Source organism: Delphinapterus leucas, chromosome 9, assembly GCF_059928025.1.
Source record: "Delphinapterus leucas isolate spDelLeu-1000000601 "Yukka" chromosome 9, BTC_Dleu_Yukka2, whole genome shotgun sequence".
Classification (NCBI taxonomy): Eukaryota; Metazoa; Chordata; class Mammalia; order Artiodactyla; family Monodontidae; genus Delphinapterus; species Delphinapterus leucas.
Genome location: NC_143137.1, coordinates 99,463,530 through 99,480,182, shown reverse-complemented (window position 1 = coordinate 99,480,182; position 16,653 = coordinate 99,463,530). Strand labels below are relative to the sequence as shown.

The 16,653-nt window shown below is 46.5% G+C and overlaps 1 protein-coding gene across 8 annotated transcripts in view; it reads left to right on the top strand.

Annotated features, from left to right (window-relative positions):
• The window catches only part of EGFR (epidermal growth factor receptor), a 200,514-nt gene that overhangs the window by 145,200 nt on the left and 38,661 nt on the right, over positions 1-16,653 (top strand). For all 8 annotated transcript variants that reach the window (XM_089917909.1, XM_022593171.3, XM_022593170.3 and 5 more), the window contains 9 exons: positions 70-143; positions 908-998; positions 3,267-3,466; positions 4,488-4,620; positions 6,393-6,483; positions 8,416-8,573; positions 13,315-13,353; positions 15,380-15,521; positions 16,277-16,399. In XM_089917909.1, the coding sequence (XP_089774035.1) occupies positions 70-143; positions 908-998; positions 3,267-3,466; positions 4,488-4,620; positions 6,393-6,483; positions 8,416-8,573; positions 13,315-13,353; positions 15,380-15,521; positions 16,277-16,399 (1,051 nt within the window). The remainder of the gene's footprint in view (positions 1-69; positions 144-907; positions 999-3,266; positions 3,467-4,487; positions 4,621-6,392; positions 6,484-8,415; positions 8,574-13,314; positions 13,354-15,379; positions 15,522-16,276; positions 16,400-16,653) is intronic.

The following is a 16,653-nucleotide window of genomic DNA, read 5'->3' as shown; positions in this document are numbered from 1 at the left end:
AATAGAAAAAAATGAAATCAGCTTTGTTCACCTGCAGGTTGTTACTGATCATCCTGTTACTTGTTTCAGTGATTCCTTCACACGTACTCCACCTCTGGACCCAAAGGAACTGGACATTCTAAAAACCGTAAAGGAAATAACAGGTGTGTGCCGCTAACATATCATATGAACATAAACAGGAAATCAGTGTTTTATGAAGAGAACATTTAGCAGTATTTTCTTCTCCTTTGGCATAAAAACATTTATTCTGAAATGCTACCATTCATGAGTCATCAGTTCTTCGATATTTTTCAAAAATGCAGTCTCCCCTGCACTCGAGAGGTGAGCTCTTTAGGCAAAGAGTTACGTCACTCATGACGTGGTGTGAACACGTCTGCTCTCTCACCGCCCAGCCCAGGCCAGCCGTCCGAGGACCAGCCCAGGACGTGGTGGGTAGAGGGAGGGGGGCAGCGGCAAGCGGACAGCAGGCTCCCGGGCCTGGAGACGCACTTCACGTCCTGCTCTACCACCGGCAGGCCTGGGCCTGGGACCCGTCAGAGCTCCACTTCCGACATCCCTAAAAAAGAAATAATCAGACTAAATTGTTTGGAGAATTGGAACTAAATAAGGATACCATGTCAGCCTCCCTGTGGCGCTACAGCTCGGCACTGGCCGCTGTCATTGAGCACGGCAGCCTGCTTGGGGTCTCGCCCTTGGAGCACAGCCTGCGGGGTGAGAGCCGGGCGGCGGCCCAGGGGCAGCGTGCCTGGTGCACAGCGACGCATGCGTGCGTGTGCTCGGGAAGATGACGAGAAGAACGTTCACCTCTCCTGCTCATCGACACTCCTGAAAATCCTACAAGAATGTCTCACACACAGAATAGAAATTTCTAAGTGGTATGTGCCTGAACCTTCCTTCTGCCTTGTAGGGTTTTTGCTGATTCAGGCCTGGCCTGCAAACAGGACTGGCCTCCATGCTTTTGAGAACCTGGAAATCATACGTGGCAGGACGAAGCAACAGTAAGTTGACCCCAGCCAAAGCCTGGTAGACCCTTATTTTTTGTTTTTGAAATAAGACTTACAGAGGTGCTGCAGAGACACTACAGAGAGTTCCCACACATCCTTCACCCGGCTGCCCCGATGGTGACACCCTACATCAGCGTGGCATAAGAATCAAGTAAAGAAATCAGTAGTAACTGAACTGCAGACTTTCTGGGATCTCGCCAGTTTTTCCATGAACGCCTTGTGTGTTCCGTCAGCCCACACTGCACGCGGCTGTCACGTCTCCTTGGTCCCTGCAGTCGGTGACAGTTCCTTTGTCTTCCTTGTCTTTCATGGCCTTGACCCTTTTGAAACGTATTGGTCAGGCATCTTGTAGGATAGCCAGTGTTTTCTCCTGATTCAGCTGAGGTTTTGCACTTCTGGCAAGAACAGCACTGAGGTCACACATCCTTTTCAGCAAGTCATTTCAGGGGACCTGAGAGCCTTTTTAACATTGAGTGTTTCTTTCAGGATTTCCACTTTTCCAGCTCCAAGAGTGAAACACACCCACACACCCACACGCACACACGCACACACACACACACACAAGCACCTTTAACGTAATAAGGGTAATGCAGAGTTTTGTGGTGAGGGGAAGTTTGGGACTCTCTTGTTCAAACCTGCCTTGGAAACCGTCTGGTTCCGAGAACTCTTTCCCATAATTGACTCCTCAGAGGGCTACATGATATTGTGCAATATTAAAGAGAGTCAGACGACAGTACATGTGAAATAAGCATCACTTTCCAAAAACCATCTTGGCTTTGCATCACTGATGCTAAACAGGCAGCTCATATCACTTCCCAGAAAGGCCCCTGTGCTGAGTTCTCAGGAATACTTCTTTTGCCCAAAGTTCATACAGAGATGAGAGATTTAGGTTAGTTTTCTTGGGTGACTAGCATGTACCTCTCAGCTTAGTTTTAGGGATTTAAATAAGATAAAGATGACTTTTTTTCCTTTTCACATGTGCTGAGAAGTCCAAGGATGCACCGTCCGTCCTGGGGCAGTGTGACCCCTGGTTCTCAGCAAAGCCAAACCTGCCCTGCAGGGAAGACCTCAGCTTTGTCTCTGCTGGCTTGCCTCCCCTGGGCACAGTTCGGGGGGATTCCTAACAGCAGGGGCGCAGGTCTAATACACAGGAGCCAGGCTGTGGGAGGACAGAGGGAGGAAAGGGTGGGGAGAGAAAAAGAAACAAGAAGAAGAAGGAGTCTCCAAATTATGCTTTGCCTTCTGTCATCTCACGCCTTCATTATCACTCTCTCTGCTGTACTGTCTCAACTGGCCCATTCCACGTCCTGGTGTCCAGTGAGCTTCCTAAAAATGCAAATCTCCTTCCTATGGTTTCCCATCATTTGCAGACAAAAACCTCCTCCGTGTGGTGTCTAAGGTGGTCCATTCTCTGGCCTCTTCCTCCCTCCCAGGCTCCCCTCCCAGGCCCCGCCCACCTCCAGCAGTAGTTCATGGTTCTTAGTGCCTGTCACGTTCTCCTGCAGGTGGTTCAGGACTTCCTTCCATTCAGTCGGAATAACTTGGACCTGGTCACTTGATGAACACGTACTGATCACCCCATAGGATCCTAGCACAGGGTTGGGTAGCAAAGAAAATATCATAGTTCCTGCTCCCGAGGTCCTGACAATCAGGCCTCACCACTTCCGGGAGACCCCCTCCACAGACTTGTTTAGACCCCTACTCTTTGCCTCCGTGGTACCCCTGCTGGGTTAAAATTATCTACTCATATGATTGTGTCATCGCTAGACAAAAGGTTCTTTGAGAATAGGAAACACACACTTAACCTAGAATTAGAATGAGTCACATGTTACCTCAAACGTTTGTTCAATAAATGGATGGGTGGATGGATAGATGGACGGATGGGTAGATGGATGGATGGGAAAATGAACCTATGATCTCTTAAGTGTATTTGGATATTTGAGAACTTAGAACATGTTCTCAATTCCCAGGCAAAATTAAAATGCAGCCAATCAAATAATGACATTAAGACATTTATTCAGCCCCTGGTCTGCCACTGGGATTAGAGATACTAAATGAACAAGGACCTAGCTCTTCCCTGAACTAGCTTTAAAAAGCACTTGCAATTTTCCAAAGTTGCAGTACGTACCTTCCACAACATGACTTAACAACCCGTGGAAGGCAGTTTGTGGTAAATCTAAAGTGGTACAGAAAAGCAAAGTTTTTAGTGATGCTGTGTTTTCATAATTTTTCACGACATTGTTTTTCTTCTCTCCAACTTAGTGGTCAGTTTTCTCTGGCGGTTGTTGGCCTGGATATAACGTCCTTGGGATTACGCTCCCTCAAGGAGATAAGTGATGGAGATGTGATCATTTCAGGAAACCGAAGGTTGTGCTACGCAGATACAATAAACTGGAAAAAACTCTTTGGGACCTCAAGTCAGAAAACCAAAATTACAAACAACAGGAGTGAAAAAGAGTGCAGTGAGTCATCACTTTGGTCAATTGTGGAGATGGTTCCAACGGGTCATTTATTTTGATTTAGAATATTGAAGAACCATTCCCAAACCTTAAAATTACTTTTTACATCCATAAAGAAGCAAATTAAAAGAAACCTGTATATTCTTAATTGTGGAGTTCATCAGAATTGTTTCTAGATCATTCTCATTTCATAGGATGAACTTGCCTTGAAGTCTAGGCTATCAATTATTGGTAATTTACAGAACTAAATTTAGTATTAATGATATTGCATTTTTTTAATATTTTATTTATTATACAGCAGGTTCTTATTAGTTATCTATTTTATACATATTAGTGTATACATGGCAGTTCATCCCACCATCCCGACCCACCCCTCTTCCCCCAGTTATATTGCATTTTAGCTGTGTGTTCCTCCCTGCTCATTTCATCCCCAGTGACTATAGCTAGACACACACGTGCACGTGCGCACGCACACACACACACACACACACTCAAACACACACACTGGAATGGGATGACTGTTTCACACAGGCATTTCCAGTTCTGAGTTTTGAGCCATAGTCAGCTTTTGAAGCGGGGCCTGCACCGGCATAGCCTGTGCTGTGAGACCCTGGCCACCGGCAGAAGCAGACCTGAGTTCACATCCTGGCTCGAGCCCTTCCTGGCTTTGAGACCTTCATCAGTTTACGTAAATCTTTGGGCTTTGTCTTCTTCATCCATGAAATGGAGGTAATAATGATTCCCACACCATAGTGCAGTTGAGAGGATTGGTGAGATTCTGTGTGCCTCGCACACAGCAAGGAGCCACACGCTTCCCGTGCTGTTCCGGCAGCTCTGAGTGTTTCATCCAGGTACACTCAGCACCCAGCAGGGCAAAGGGGACTTGCAGTGGGCCTCCGGAAGCCCTTTTTTGCTTGCATCACTGCTTCTACCAGGGGGCCCAGCATGTGTTTGAGCACCTCACCCACAGGGCCCTTGGCCACTGTTCCTTGGCTGACCCGTGTGGCTCACCCTGTCTTCGCAGAGGCCATGGGCCACGTCTGTGACCCGCTGTGCTCGTCAGAGGGCTGCTGGGGCCCAAAACCCAAAGACTGCATGTCTTGCCGAAACTTCAGCCGTGGCAAGGAGTGTGTGGAGAAGTGCAACGTTCTAAAGGGGTAAGAGGCTTTGTTTCTTAATCCCTATGTTTTGATTTTAAAAAAATAAGACTTAAGATTGTTTTATAGGTTTATGGTTAATCAGTCGGATTCTTTTCCTTTTCCTTTGTTTTTGTTTGTTGACAACTGTTAATCACAAAGGGAAGTGAACAAACTTTTTTCATTACTTAATCCAATCCGATTTATAGAGTCTCTCTCTATCTGGAAGTATCTTATATTTTTCCTAGCTGCACAATGTCCCCAAGACAAACAGAACAGTCTTCCGTGGTTCAGATGTTCAGATGGCCAAGACCATGGCCACTGTGGCACGGCATTCCTGCTGTGTCAAAACACAGCGCCTGGTTAATTTTTGTTTATGTTCAAGACACACTGAACAGTGCAAAGAACTTCAAAGATACCCATGGACAAAGAAATAAACAGTTGTATAACATTTGTTGAATTTATTGCAATCAATAAAAAGTACAGTCTGTTTGATTCTATGGGAATTTTGATATTGAGTAAGGCTTTGAATGACCACAAATAATGACTAAAATAAATTAATAGGAAAGTAAAATGGAAGGATAGAGACTGGCAGAGGCAATTTTTTTTTTTTAATTTAAAGAAAAAGAAATTTCATGATAGAGAAGAGCGTAGGAGTTACAGATGGCTCTAGGAAATCTTCCTTTCTGTTTCGCTATCAGGGCTTGGGCTACAGCTCAGATCAGAAATACTCGGAAGCAGGATGAGAAGACCAAGTTCAATTCTGTAAGAACCTTTAGCTGATAGGCTCATTAGCCTAACAGAGTAATTTGCATAATTGATAGTATTGTTTCAACAAGTAAGAAATATTGGTGCAGTCCTTACAGCTGCAAACAGACACTAAGCTCTCATGTCTTCAGTGCTGACGTCTCTTTGAAGCGACAAGGTGATTAAAATATCCACGGCGGTGGCGCCCGGCTCTGCCCATTAGAGAACCCCAGTGCCCAGAAGCACCTGTTCCACTTGCGAGGCTGGCTCCTGCAGTAGGTGTGGTAACCCAGAGAAGAAGCACGGGGAAAAAGTCCCATGACGTATTTGGTTTAATTGATGCCATCTGCCTGAGAGGACTCACGGACTTACGGTCTTTGGGGGTAAACACTCCTTGTTCACTGCCTAGTTAATTACCAGTCGTCTTAACACCTGCCACAACTACGGTGTCTTTTCAATCAAACATCAGCTTGTCGCTTAACGTTAATCTAAGTTTGAGGAATGGTTAAAATAGTACAAGCAAAATTTTTCACGCCTGTGTTCCCTACTTGCTGTTTTTAGGAATAACCATTGAGGAAACTTTTAATAGCTGTCTTTCCTTTTCCCAGGCATTAGTCTAGATACCATTTCTTTGCAGCTTAATTTAAATATCCATGAATCTGATATTGGAGGGGGTATCTTAAATCTTAAGGACTGATACCTTAAGGACTGTTTTCTTCTCTTTTTTTCCCATGTGTTGCCTTGCTTATCTAATATTCAAAAAGTGCACCTGGAGAAAAAATGTAGGGAAGATGTTTTGATTATAACGGAAGCTGATGGTTTTGTTCCAGGAGAAGATGACCAAAGATTCCGCTGACAAGAATCAGTTTATTACGTTACAGTATAGTCCTAAATTCCCGGCCATTCGACTTTTACCTAAAACTGTCTTGACTTTCTAAGAGAGGTGATTTGTGTCATCTGAGCTCTCAGACAGGTGAACCCAGACAGCATCCTGCAGCAGGGTCTCCAGGGACGGCACTGACCAGTTTCCCGTCTTCTCCCGTCAGAGAGCCCAGGGAGTTCATTGAAAACTCCGAGTGCGTGCAGTGCCATCCGGAATGCCTGCCTCAGGCCATGAACGTGACCTGCACGGGACACGTAAGGAGCATGTTTAATGTCACCCCACACGTCAGCCATAGCCCGCAAGGATGACCCTCACCCCCGTCACCCCGTGCCTACTGGGACGCGCATCCAGCACACTCCCCGTCCACACTTGAGGCCGTGCCATCTCACAGCCGTCGGGGGCTGTGACTGAGGGGAAGTCAGCACATACCCTGCTGGCACGGGCATTCCCCTTCTCTGTCCAACCCCAGATGCACGTGGTGATGCCCGTCCTCACACCACAGATCAGGGTGCCCTGTGGACGGGGCACACCCACAGGCAGCCTTCAGTGTTCCTGACATCTGTCTTCATTGCTTTATTGTCTTAATCAAACATCACCAAATTCTTATTTAACATGAGTTTATCGTTATTTGAAGAATTTTTTTTTTTTTTTTTTTTTGCGGTATGCGGGCCTCTCAATGTTGCGGCCCCTCCCGTCGCGGAGCACAGGCTCCGGACGCGCAGGCTCAGCGGCCATGGCTCACGGGCCCAGCCGTTCCGCGGCATGTGGGATCTTCCCGGACCGGGGCACGAACCCGCGTCCCCCGCATCGGCAGGCGGACTCTCAACCACTGCGCCAACAGGGAAGCCCTGAAGAGTATTTTTTAATCACAAAGGAAAGGTTTTCAAAATTCAGTTTCACACCTACATGTTCAGTAATAATCTTCTAGAGAGTGTGAGAATGCAGGTCCCTCTCACACCCGTGCGCCCATGTTCTTAATTCTCAGTATTATTTATATGAGGAGCTCTGTTTGGATTTGAATTTCAACAGCCATATCTAAATCTAGTAACGGAAAACATTTTTCAGAAGTTCTTTAAATCAGACAAAAGACGGTAAGGCTCAGTTTTGAGGTACAGGCTGCCAAAATGGCTGGTTACAAAGGAAACCACTGGTTTTCAGGTTGGTGTTCGGCTAAATTTTCATCAGTGAAATAAGATAACTGGCGATGCTGCCTGACTTAGTCATCTGATTGTTCTGGCTCTGGGAATACTCAGTCTTTGAGACCTGAGAGCACTGAGCCAGCAGGCAGACCCTCCCCTACCCACGTTATTTCAGCCCTGTGTGAAGTGTGCGGACACAACCCAAGCAGCCCCGGTGCATTCATTTCTGTGGGTTTTATCGACGCATTCACATTTGACCAACAGAATCAAATTTAGCGTGTTGCACGGTTAATTATGCAGCCACCACTGCACTTACACGTGCCACCTTCTCAACACTGGAGAAATGTAGGTGTGGGTTTTCTCAGCTTGGCCTTGGCGAGTCCAGCTTCCCACAGAGGCCCCCTCAACTCCAAACACCATTCACAAGGAAGTCCATCTGACCGATAAGGATATAAATATACATGTAGGCCAATCAAGAATGCTTTGACAAGGAAAGATGCCCACAGTGTATCGAGTAAAATGTAATAAAGCACATAGTACAGTTTCTTTCATGTTTTATATATATATATATATATATATATATGTATGTATGTATATAAAGTACACATTTAAAGTCAAGAAGACTTTATTCTCAGCTGTTAACAGTGGTCACATCAGGCAAGCACAGTCACAGAAGAGCTTATCCACTTTAAGAACTTCCACGTCGTTTGATTTTTTTTCATGAGAAGCATTTTAAGTAAAAAGTTACTTCATTCTGGGGCTTTCCTGGTGGTGCAGTGGTTGACAGTCCGCCTGCCGATGCAGGGGACACGGGTTCGTGCCCCGGTCCGGGAAGATGCCACATGCCGCAGAGCGGCTGGGCCCGTGAGCCATGGCCACTGAGCCTGCGTGTCCGGAGCCTGTGCTCCGCAACGGGAGAGGCCACAGCAGTGAGAGGCCCGCGTACCGCAAAAAAAAAAAAAAAAAAAAAAAGTTACTTCATTCTGAAAAAGAGAGAGACATAAGTAAATGTTTGATTTATGAAACGGTTTTTCCACCTTGGTGCAGGGACCAGGCAGCTGTGTAAAGTGTGCCCACAACATCGATGGCCCTCACTGCGTCAAGACCTGCCCTGCTGGAGTCACAGGAGAAAACAGCACCCTGATCTGGAAGTTTGCAGATGCCAGTCACGTGTGTCACCTGTGCCACGCCAGCTGCGCCTACGGGTGAGTGCGGGAAGCTCTGGGTCTGCAAAGGAAAAGGCAGAACGGGGTGCTTCCCATCTTGCAAATTTGTAGATTGAAAATGTCTCCAGACTTCCAGTCAGTCAAGTACAGAGGTCTGTATTTGAGTCAGTTCCTCCAGGTGTTCTGGACCCACAGCCACGGCAGCAGCAATGATACGCTCGTGGGCAGATCGTGGTGCTGGCGGGAGAGCCTCTCAGCCTCTCCAGGTGTGTCTCGTGCCAGGGCCCTGTTCTGCGGTGCCAGCATGTCCCAACAAGAAGAATAAGGGACAGGGGGAACGAGAGCAGAGGTCCTGCCCCATCCCCAAAGGTGTCTCTCTCTCTCTCTCTATATATATATATATCTTTCCAGATGACTGGGATTCCTGTGGGAATCTTTTATTGGTTTACAATTAATAGAAGATAACATTGCCTGGAATGTTGCCTAAAGGTGCTTTTTCTTTTAGCTAGTTGATTGCTAAGCTGTTAATAGGGAAATTAAAACTTTTGACTGTAATTAGTAGAAGCACTCAGAACGTATATATCTTATTTACTAACATGATAAATTTGACAATGAAATTGGACTACTAGAAATCAGAAGGAGAAGTTGTCCCATATATTTCACATTCCCTTCTATCTCTCTATAATCCTCAACTTTATTTGGCACCGTTACTCTTCTCTGGAGCCATCTCTTACTAGCTGTGTGGACTTGGGGAAGTGTCTTAACCTCTCTGTGCTTCACTTTCCTCACCTGTAAATTAGGATAATAAGACTGCATCGCTCACAGGATTTTTGAGATCTTGAGTTAATACGTGTACTGTACTTAGAATAGTGCGTGGACCACACGAGCACTCAATCAGCGATTGCACAGATGGCGGTGCGGAGCTGGTGACGAGGTGGCAGTAACGATGGTGGCGGTTATAATGCTGGTGAAGGAGGTAACGGTGCCAGTCCTGCTGGTAGTGACGGTGGTAATTATGACCGTGACAGTGATGGTTAGTGTTCTGAAGGGGTGCAGAACCTTGCAGTTAGACTTCTAAACATCAGGAGTCTTGAAAATTTTCCGAGTATGTCCTAAGTTTTTACAAAAAACCTATTTTAACTGCATTTATTTGGAAGAGCCTGGGCCTGGAGACAAGTGATTTGGGAATGACTGGTACCCTGGTCAACTTCCGTCGTTTCACCTTCCTTCTTGAGTTTCAGCCATCATGAGGGTAAATGGAAGGGCTCCATCATTCCATGACCCTGTGGTCCAAGAGTTTCAGTCCCAGGCAGCTGACTCCCCAGCTAACATGTAGGAAGCCTGGGCATTTCCTGTGTGGTTTGCATGTGACTGTCTTCTCCCTCTAATCTTAGTCTAAGCCATTGGTGTGTTGCAAGTGATCTGGAATATTTTACCAAGTTTAACACACACACACACACACACACACACACACAAACCCCACTAAAGCCAATTAATTAATTTGAGTAGGGCTAACATTTTTACAATATTTTGTACTCCCAGTCAGGAAATGATCATTTCTTCATACATTCAGATATTCTTTTTTATATTTCAGTAAAGTTTTAGTTGTGTTATTTCATGTTCTGCCTAAACATTTTGTATTTATTTTTGCTACTGTGAAGTGGACCTTGTTTTCTAGTGTATCTTCTCATTTATTATATCTAATATATAAGATAGCCTTTGATTTTTTTTGGCGGAGGTGTATATTCATCTCGTATTGGTGGTCTCTACTGAACTTCCTTTGAAATTAGCGTTTTAGTTCATGGTCTTGAATTTTCCAGGAAAACAATTATATCATCTCCAGTAATGGTATCTGCATCTCTTTTCCAAAAGTTTCAAATCATATTACAAGGGCAAGAATTTCTAGAATAATATCAGATACAATGGTAGTGGACATGAGAATTTTATATCTGATGGTGGTGGGAATGGCTGTAATAAATCACCACTAAGAATAATATTTGCTATTAGTGTGAGATTCTTGTTATCTTGTTAAAGAAACAGTTATCTATTCCTACTTTTAAACTCTTTTTTTAAAATCCAGAATGAATTCTGAACTTTACCAAATACCTCCTTGGTAGGAATTTCAAGATTTTTCATATTTTTCCCTTTGGGTATACCAGCACACTGGTTATATGGACCACTCTGCAAACTCTACAAAACATAGTATAAACTGTAATTTGCTAGTTTTTCATTTAGTCTATTTTTTTCATATTCCCCAAAATAAGCAATTTCAGAGCAGATTCTCTAAAATAGAATTATCCTACCTATATAAAATAAATACATTTTTCCTGTTTTTTTTTATCTTTGGGAAATAAATGTGTTTCTATGTGTGTGTGTGTCTGTGAGCATATAGCATTGGTAGAAAAATATATAGTTTTCCGTAATCTTGTTATTACTATCTCTATCTTCTCCCAAAGGAATTACGTATTAAAAATGGATTTAATTTTTTAAATATGGAGAAATATTGACGAGGTGAGGGGAAATAAGAAAACATTTCTTTTATTGTGTATCCGCGATGTGCACAGCATTATCAAACACATAGTCTCAACGATGACTAAGAGCGAACGCGCTGCTTTCCCCATTTGTATTGTTCAAGAAACACTTAGAAAGGCTCTGGGGTCACCACGACTCATCAGCCAGCAGTGACAAAGCCCAGGTGACAGGCGCATGCTTGCTTCCAGAAGCCGTGCCCTTCCCGCAGGGCAGGTCTGCTTACACCAGGGAATGGGTCAGCAAACTTGAAGCAAATCCACTTTTATTTATTTATTTACTTATTTATTTACTTATTTGGCTGCGTTGGGCCTTCGCTGCTGCGCGCGGGCTTTCTCTAGTTGCGGTGAGCGGGGGCTACTCTTCGTTGCCGTGCACGGGCTTCTCATCGCGGTGGCTTCTCTTGTTGCGGAGCACGGGCTCTAGGTGTGCGGGCTTCAGTAGTTGTGGCTCGCGGGCTCTAGAGCGCAGGCTCAGTAGTTGTGGCGCACGGGCTTAGTTGCTCCGCGGCATGTGGGATCTTCCCGGACCGGGGCTCGAACCCGTGTCCCCTGCATTGGCAGACGGATTCTAAACCACTGCGCCGCCAGGGAAGTCCGCAGGTCCACTTTTAAACGGAACCACATTTTATAGTAAGTCGTCAGGGGATGGTTTCTTTGAAATTTTATGCCAATAAATTAAACGAAATGACACGAAATTTTGCCTATTTTAATTACATGTAACAAAAAATAATAAATCAAGTGGGAGACAAGGAATAATTTTTCTGACAAAATTAAACGATAGCATGATATGGCCTCTTTTGCTTGATATTTGACAGTCATTTCTGCAGAATTATGCAGGGCACCACCAGCTTTCCCAAGGACCCCTTAATCCTTTGACACTCAGGTGGTTCCCTCTTAGGGCACCTGTCCAGTCACTACCCTTGTCCATCAGCTCTTCAAATGTAAACTGGCCGAGCTCTCCCTATGAGCATCTCCCTTGTCCATAGCTTCTTGCTAGAAACCCCATAGGTTTCCCAGCAGCACTTTCAGAGGCTGCATGAGACCCTGCTTCTTGTCCAAAGTTTGCAATTCCAGTTTGCACCACTATGCATAGAGTTCCCATTCTATTACGGCCTGGAAACTAAACAGGCATTATGGGAAAATATTAAAACACTAGTGAGGAGGGCTATTTTGAGGAGGGATTAATTTTACCAGTGGTTATCCATTAGAGAATGTTGTCTCTGACGATTATCCTAGGAGATAAAAGATTGTGAAAAAAGGAGAACTCCTTGCATGTTCCACTGCCTGAAGAAGCCTGTGTCGGGTGTAGGGGTGAAGGCCCGAAAGCTTGCAGGGCCGAGACTGCGTTGTCTGACGCCACGGAAAAGAGGTCTCAGACCTTCAGAACCAAGAGGAGTAGAGTACAGAGATCAGAGCCCTTGGAATGAGACAGAAAATGATTAGAACCAGTTGACAGTGCGCATCTAACTTAGCACCGGTCCCCTTCACATACCTGAACCAGGCTTCTTCATCTTTCCCCAGGCCGTGAACATCAGTCCTCTCCATTTAATTGGAATATTTTATTTTCCTGTTGACGTTTTTATTGACAAACATTGCTGTCCTTCAAAGCCAACTTAGTCTGCCTTTTCAACCATCATCCTGTAATCAAAATAACAGATGGTGGTTCCCCACAGAACGGGAACCCAGCTGCTGAGGGGTCACGTTAGGACAAATGATGTCCCTGCTTGACGTACAACATCGCAGTTGTGTGGAAGTGGATGGAGCCAGCCCCTGGCTTTCTGGGTCTGAAATCATCGTCCCCGTTTCCCTGCCCCTGAGATGCATGTCCTCACTCATCTGACCCCCCACCCCGCTCCTTAATCAGTGTGCCCCAGGAAATGGTTCTGGTCTCAGCTCCCTCTACCTCCTGCCCACATTGATGTTCTAGAGCCAGCTGTGGGCTCGCTGAACCTCTGTCAAATGGAAGACATGAAAACATGTCAATAATGAAGACCAGAAATGTCTACTTTGTTCAATGCTAGAGCAATCCCTATCACAAAGTAGACACTCCAAAATACTTGCTGAGTGAATGAACAAATGAATAAATGCATAAGAAACAAATGCTTAAGCAATATTGAGATGCAGTGTGATTGTAATGATTTGAAAGTCATTTAACACGCATTGCCTTATGATTTAATAAAAACTCTCCAAGAAAAAGTGCTAAAGAAGTAAAATGATCGAAATGTGTATTTCTCTTTCAATTCCTACAGCTGTGCTGGGCCAGGTTCTGAAGGCTGTGCAGTGAGTGGGTAAGTGTGACACTGTATGTGATGACCTGATCAGAAATGACCAAGAGCGCTATGGGCGAGGGCGGTGCTTTCCCTTTTCCGACTGCCCTCTGCCTTGGCCGGTTCTCACTTCACCCTGGGCCAGCCTGGGCATTCCTAGCAGAGCTCACCCTGCCCACGCTGCTGGCTGTGCTTTGGGGCCGGGGGGCAGGGGTGGCGGGGGGGTGGCGGGGGGGAGGGCAGGACAGGAGTGCTGGGCCCCTCCACGCGGAGCCAGCCTCACTGCCCAGCACTTCTACACGCAGCCCTGCTCCCTAGGTCACCAGGGTTGTTGGGTCCTTCTCCTCCAGCTTCCCTCCTCTTTCCTCGCTGACCCAGTTGGCCCTACCACGAACCTGTGTTTGAATGACCCGTCTGTTCAATGACAGAGCTCCACCTTGGGAGACTTTCTCCCCTTACTTCCTTTCCTAAACACAGGACTTCCTTCAGCATTTCAGTTGTGATCACTTTGCCGTCATTGCCTGAAATGCTGCACAGAGAAAAGCAGAATTGGGACTTCCTGTTCAGACTCATCAGGAAAGAGTGATACTATCAATTAATAATGTCTATCGAAGAATCAGAATTATACACAAGACACTGACCAGTTATCCCCAGACAGCAGCCAAACGTCCAGGAACCTCTGCCATCTCCAGTAATGTTTACAGAATTCCTCCCCCCAACAACCTTCCTCAGTGCCAGTCAGCTCAGTCTCTTGCCGAAGAATTAGCCAAGATAACTGATCCCTCCTGCTATCAAGTGAGACATGAAAGACAAATAGGGCAGTTTCTCAGAGATAAAGATTTCCTTTTACGCCCCTCTTCACTTGAGCCACGAGGACACCAGCAAGCTTCGTCCTCTCTTCGTGCTTCCATCAGCGTCTTAGTAATGAGGTTTTCCGTCACATCCCCACCCTGAAACCGGTCAACGACCATTCTTTGTTATATTTTTACCCTTTTAATCCTTTTCTTCTCTTTTCACTCCCCCTACTTCCCATGGAACACATACTCTGTACAAATTATTCCTTATATCTTTCAGTGTCCCCTTCAAAATGGTAAAAACCCATTAATTCAAACTGCATTAACTGGGAAGATGGTATAACTCAGGAGATGACTTTTGCGCTTGCTAAGAAGAAAGTGTCATAAATACTATTTACGTGAAGCACATGTGACGCACTTATGAGAAATCTGTAAGAACACTGGCACTTTTTTTAGGTGCAAACGGTGCTACTGATTAATCTTTGATATTCATTAACATTTCTACCTGAAAATATGAAGTTTGCCAGAAGCTTAGATGGCACAGGTGCTGGAGAATAAAAGCTTTATGAAGATTCTAAATTCAGAATCTACTAATTCAGACCGTTCTTTCCCCGTGAGCTTTAGAACCTGAGTTTTGGGTGTTTGCTCTCCCCGAGCTCTATGGGGGGAGGGGTGGCTGCAGGATGACATCACTCATCCCTGACAGCTCTGCTGTCCGTGTGGAAATCCTGTCACTTCCTCACCCCCTCCACACTCATGCTACAGCACTTCCTACGGCTCTGGTCCCATCTTGAAAGCCCCGGACCCCTCGGGAAGTCTCCACAGGTTTGAAAGGGTCCCTCCTTCCAGCCTGGCCAGCAGACATCGCAAGTGTCACGTGCGGAGGGCGTGCCTCAAACGCGTGGAGACACTCCGGGGAGCCACACAGATTCATATGAAAAGCATGACTGAACTCTGAGTTACTTTTTAAATGATGTGTTTTCTTAATCAACAGCTGAAAAGTATGATCCTATAGGGAGAAGTCCAAATGATACCTCAGTGTAAAACATGCGACAAAGCAGGCTCCTACACTGAAGGAAGTTGGAAACCCTGCCCTGGGGCTCGAAGTCCGCCCTCCTTTCTCCTTTACGAGCTGCGCCATATTCCACTTTCTGAGCTAGCCCTAAATGACGTCATGCTATCAGAACGTACGGGAAATATGTGAAATGCCAAGGTAACAAACCGCACCCCTTTGCGTGTCCACCTCGTTCCAGGCCCAGGATTCCGTCCATCGCCACCGGGATGGTGGGCGCCCTGCTGCTGGCCCTGGTGCTGGCCCTGGGGGTCGGCCTCTTTCTGCGCAGGCGTCGCATCGTCCGCAAGCGCACGCTGCGCCGGCTGCTGCAGGAGCGCGAGGTGAGCGCCGCGCGCCAGGGGGCGGGGAGGCGCGGCAGCCCGAGGCTTGCGTTTTGAAGATGTATTACTGTGCTCTTTTTATCGCGAACAAAAAGTCGGAAGAATCTCTGAATGTCCAGTTATAAGCAACTACATGCACATGTTAGTACTTGTATCCAGGGGAATGCAGCTGTGTCTAGGGTAAGTCCCACGGCCGGTTACCAAGCCGGGGCGCCCACTGCCCACGTGGGGCGGGCGCTCGGGCCGGCCAAGGGGAAGGCTGGCGCACAGAAATGTGAGCTCAGGAGGTGTTACTTTGGAAAATGCCATTGTCCACACCAGCGGCTGCTCCTTTTGGAGCCACGTTTGTGACCGTGTTGTCCGTGATTTCTCAACCGGCATCCGTGTCCGACAACGTGTCAGAAGCCAGAGGCCCTGGGAAGAGAGACCCACCGCAGCTACAGCGAAACGGCTGTGCGGGGCCCGACCGGTTAGCAGAGTGACCACCACAGAACACTGTCCTTCCCCGAGTGTTCTCGGCCCGGACACAGAAATAGAAATTGCACTTATTGCAAAGGAGCTGTTCTGTTCAAGGATGCCTTTTTTTTGAGAGGGGAGGGGTCAGTCCCTGTTCCTTCCGAGTGTCTCACCAAGTGCCTTAGAACAGGCGTCCCAGTCTCCGGAGGGAGAGCCGCGAGTTCTGTCCCCTGGTGTCTGGACCTGCCACCCCTCTCCCCGGCCTGGCGGGCATCGTCTCTTCCTCTTGTCTGTCACAGCTTGTCGAGCCTCTGACGCCCAGCGGAGAAGCTCCCAACCAAGCTCTCTTGAGGATCTTAAAGGAGACGGAATTAAAAAAGGTCAAGGTGCTGGGCTCCGGAGCATTCGGCACGGTGTACAAGGTGAGCCCCCCGAGGGTCCCGGGCGTCTTCCGCGGTGGTCTTTATCGTGGTCACATGCTCTTTGTGTCACTGAGGGTTTAGGAAATGCCAGTGTTTTTCTCAAGTTGTCTAGAGGAAATCTTTTATAATCCCAGTGACAAGTAACTGGTGCGGTTAGAGGAAATCTTTTATAATCCCAGTGACAAGTAACTGGTGCGGTGAGATCTGTACACAGGCACAGACATTTTCAGGAGGACAGTGTGAGCTTTCCGAGG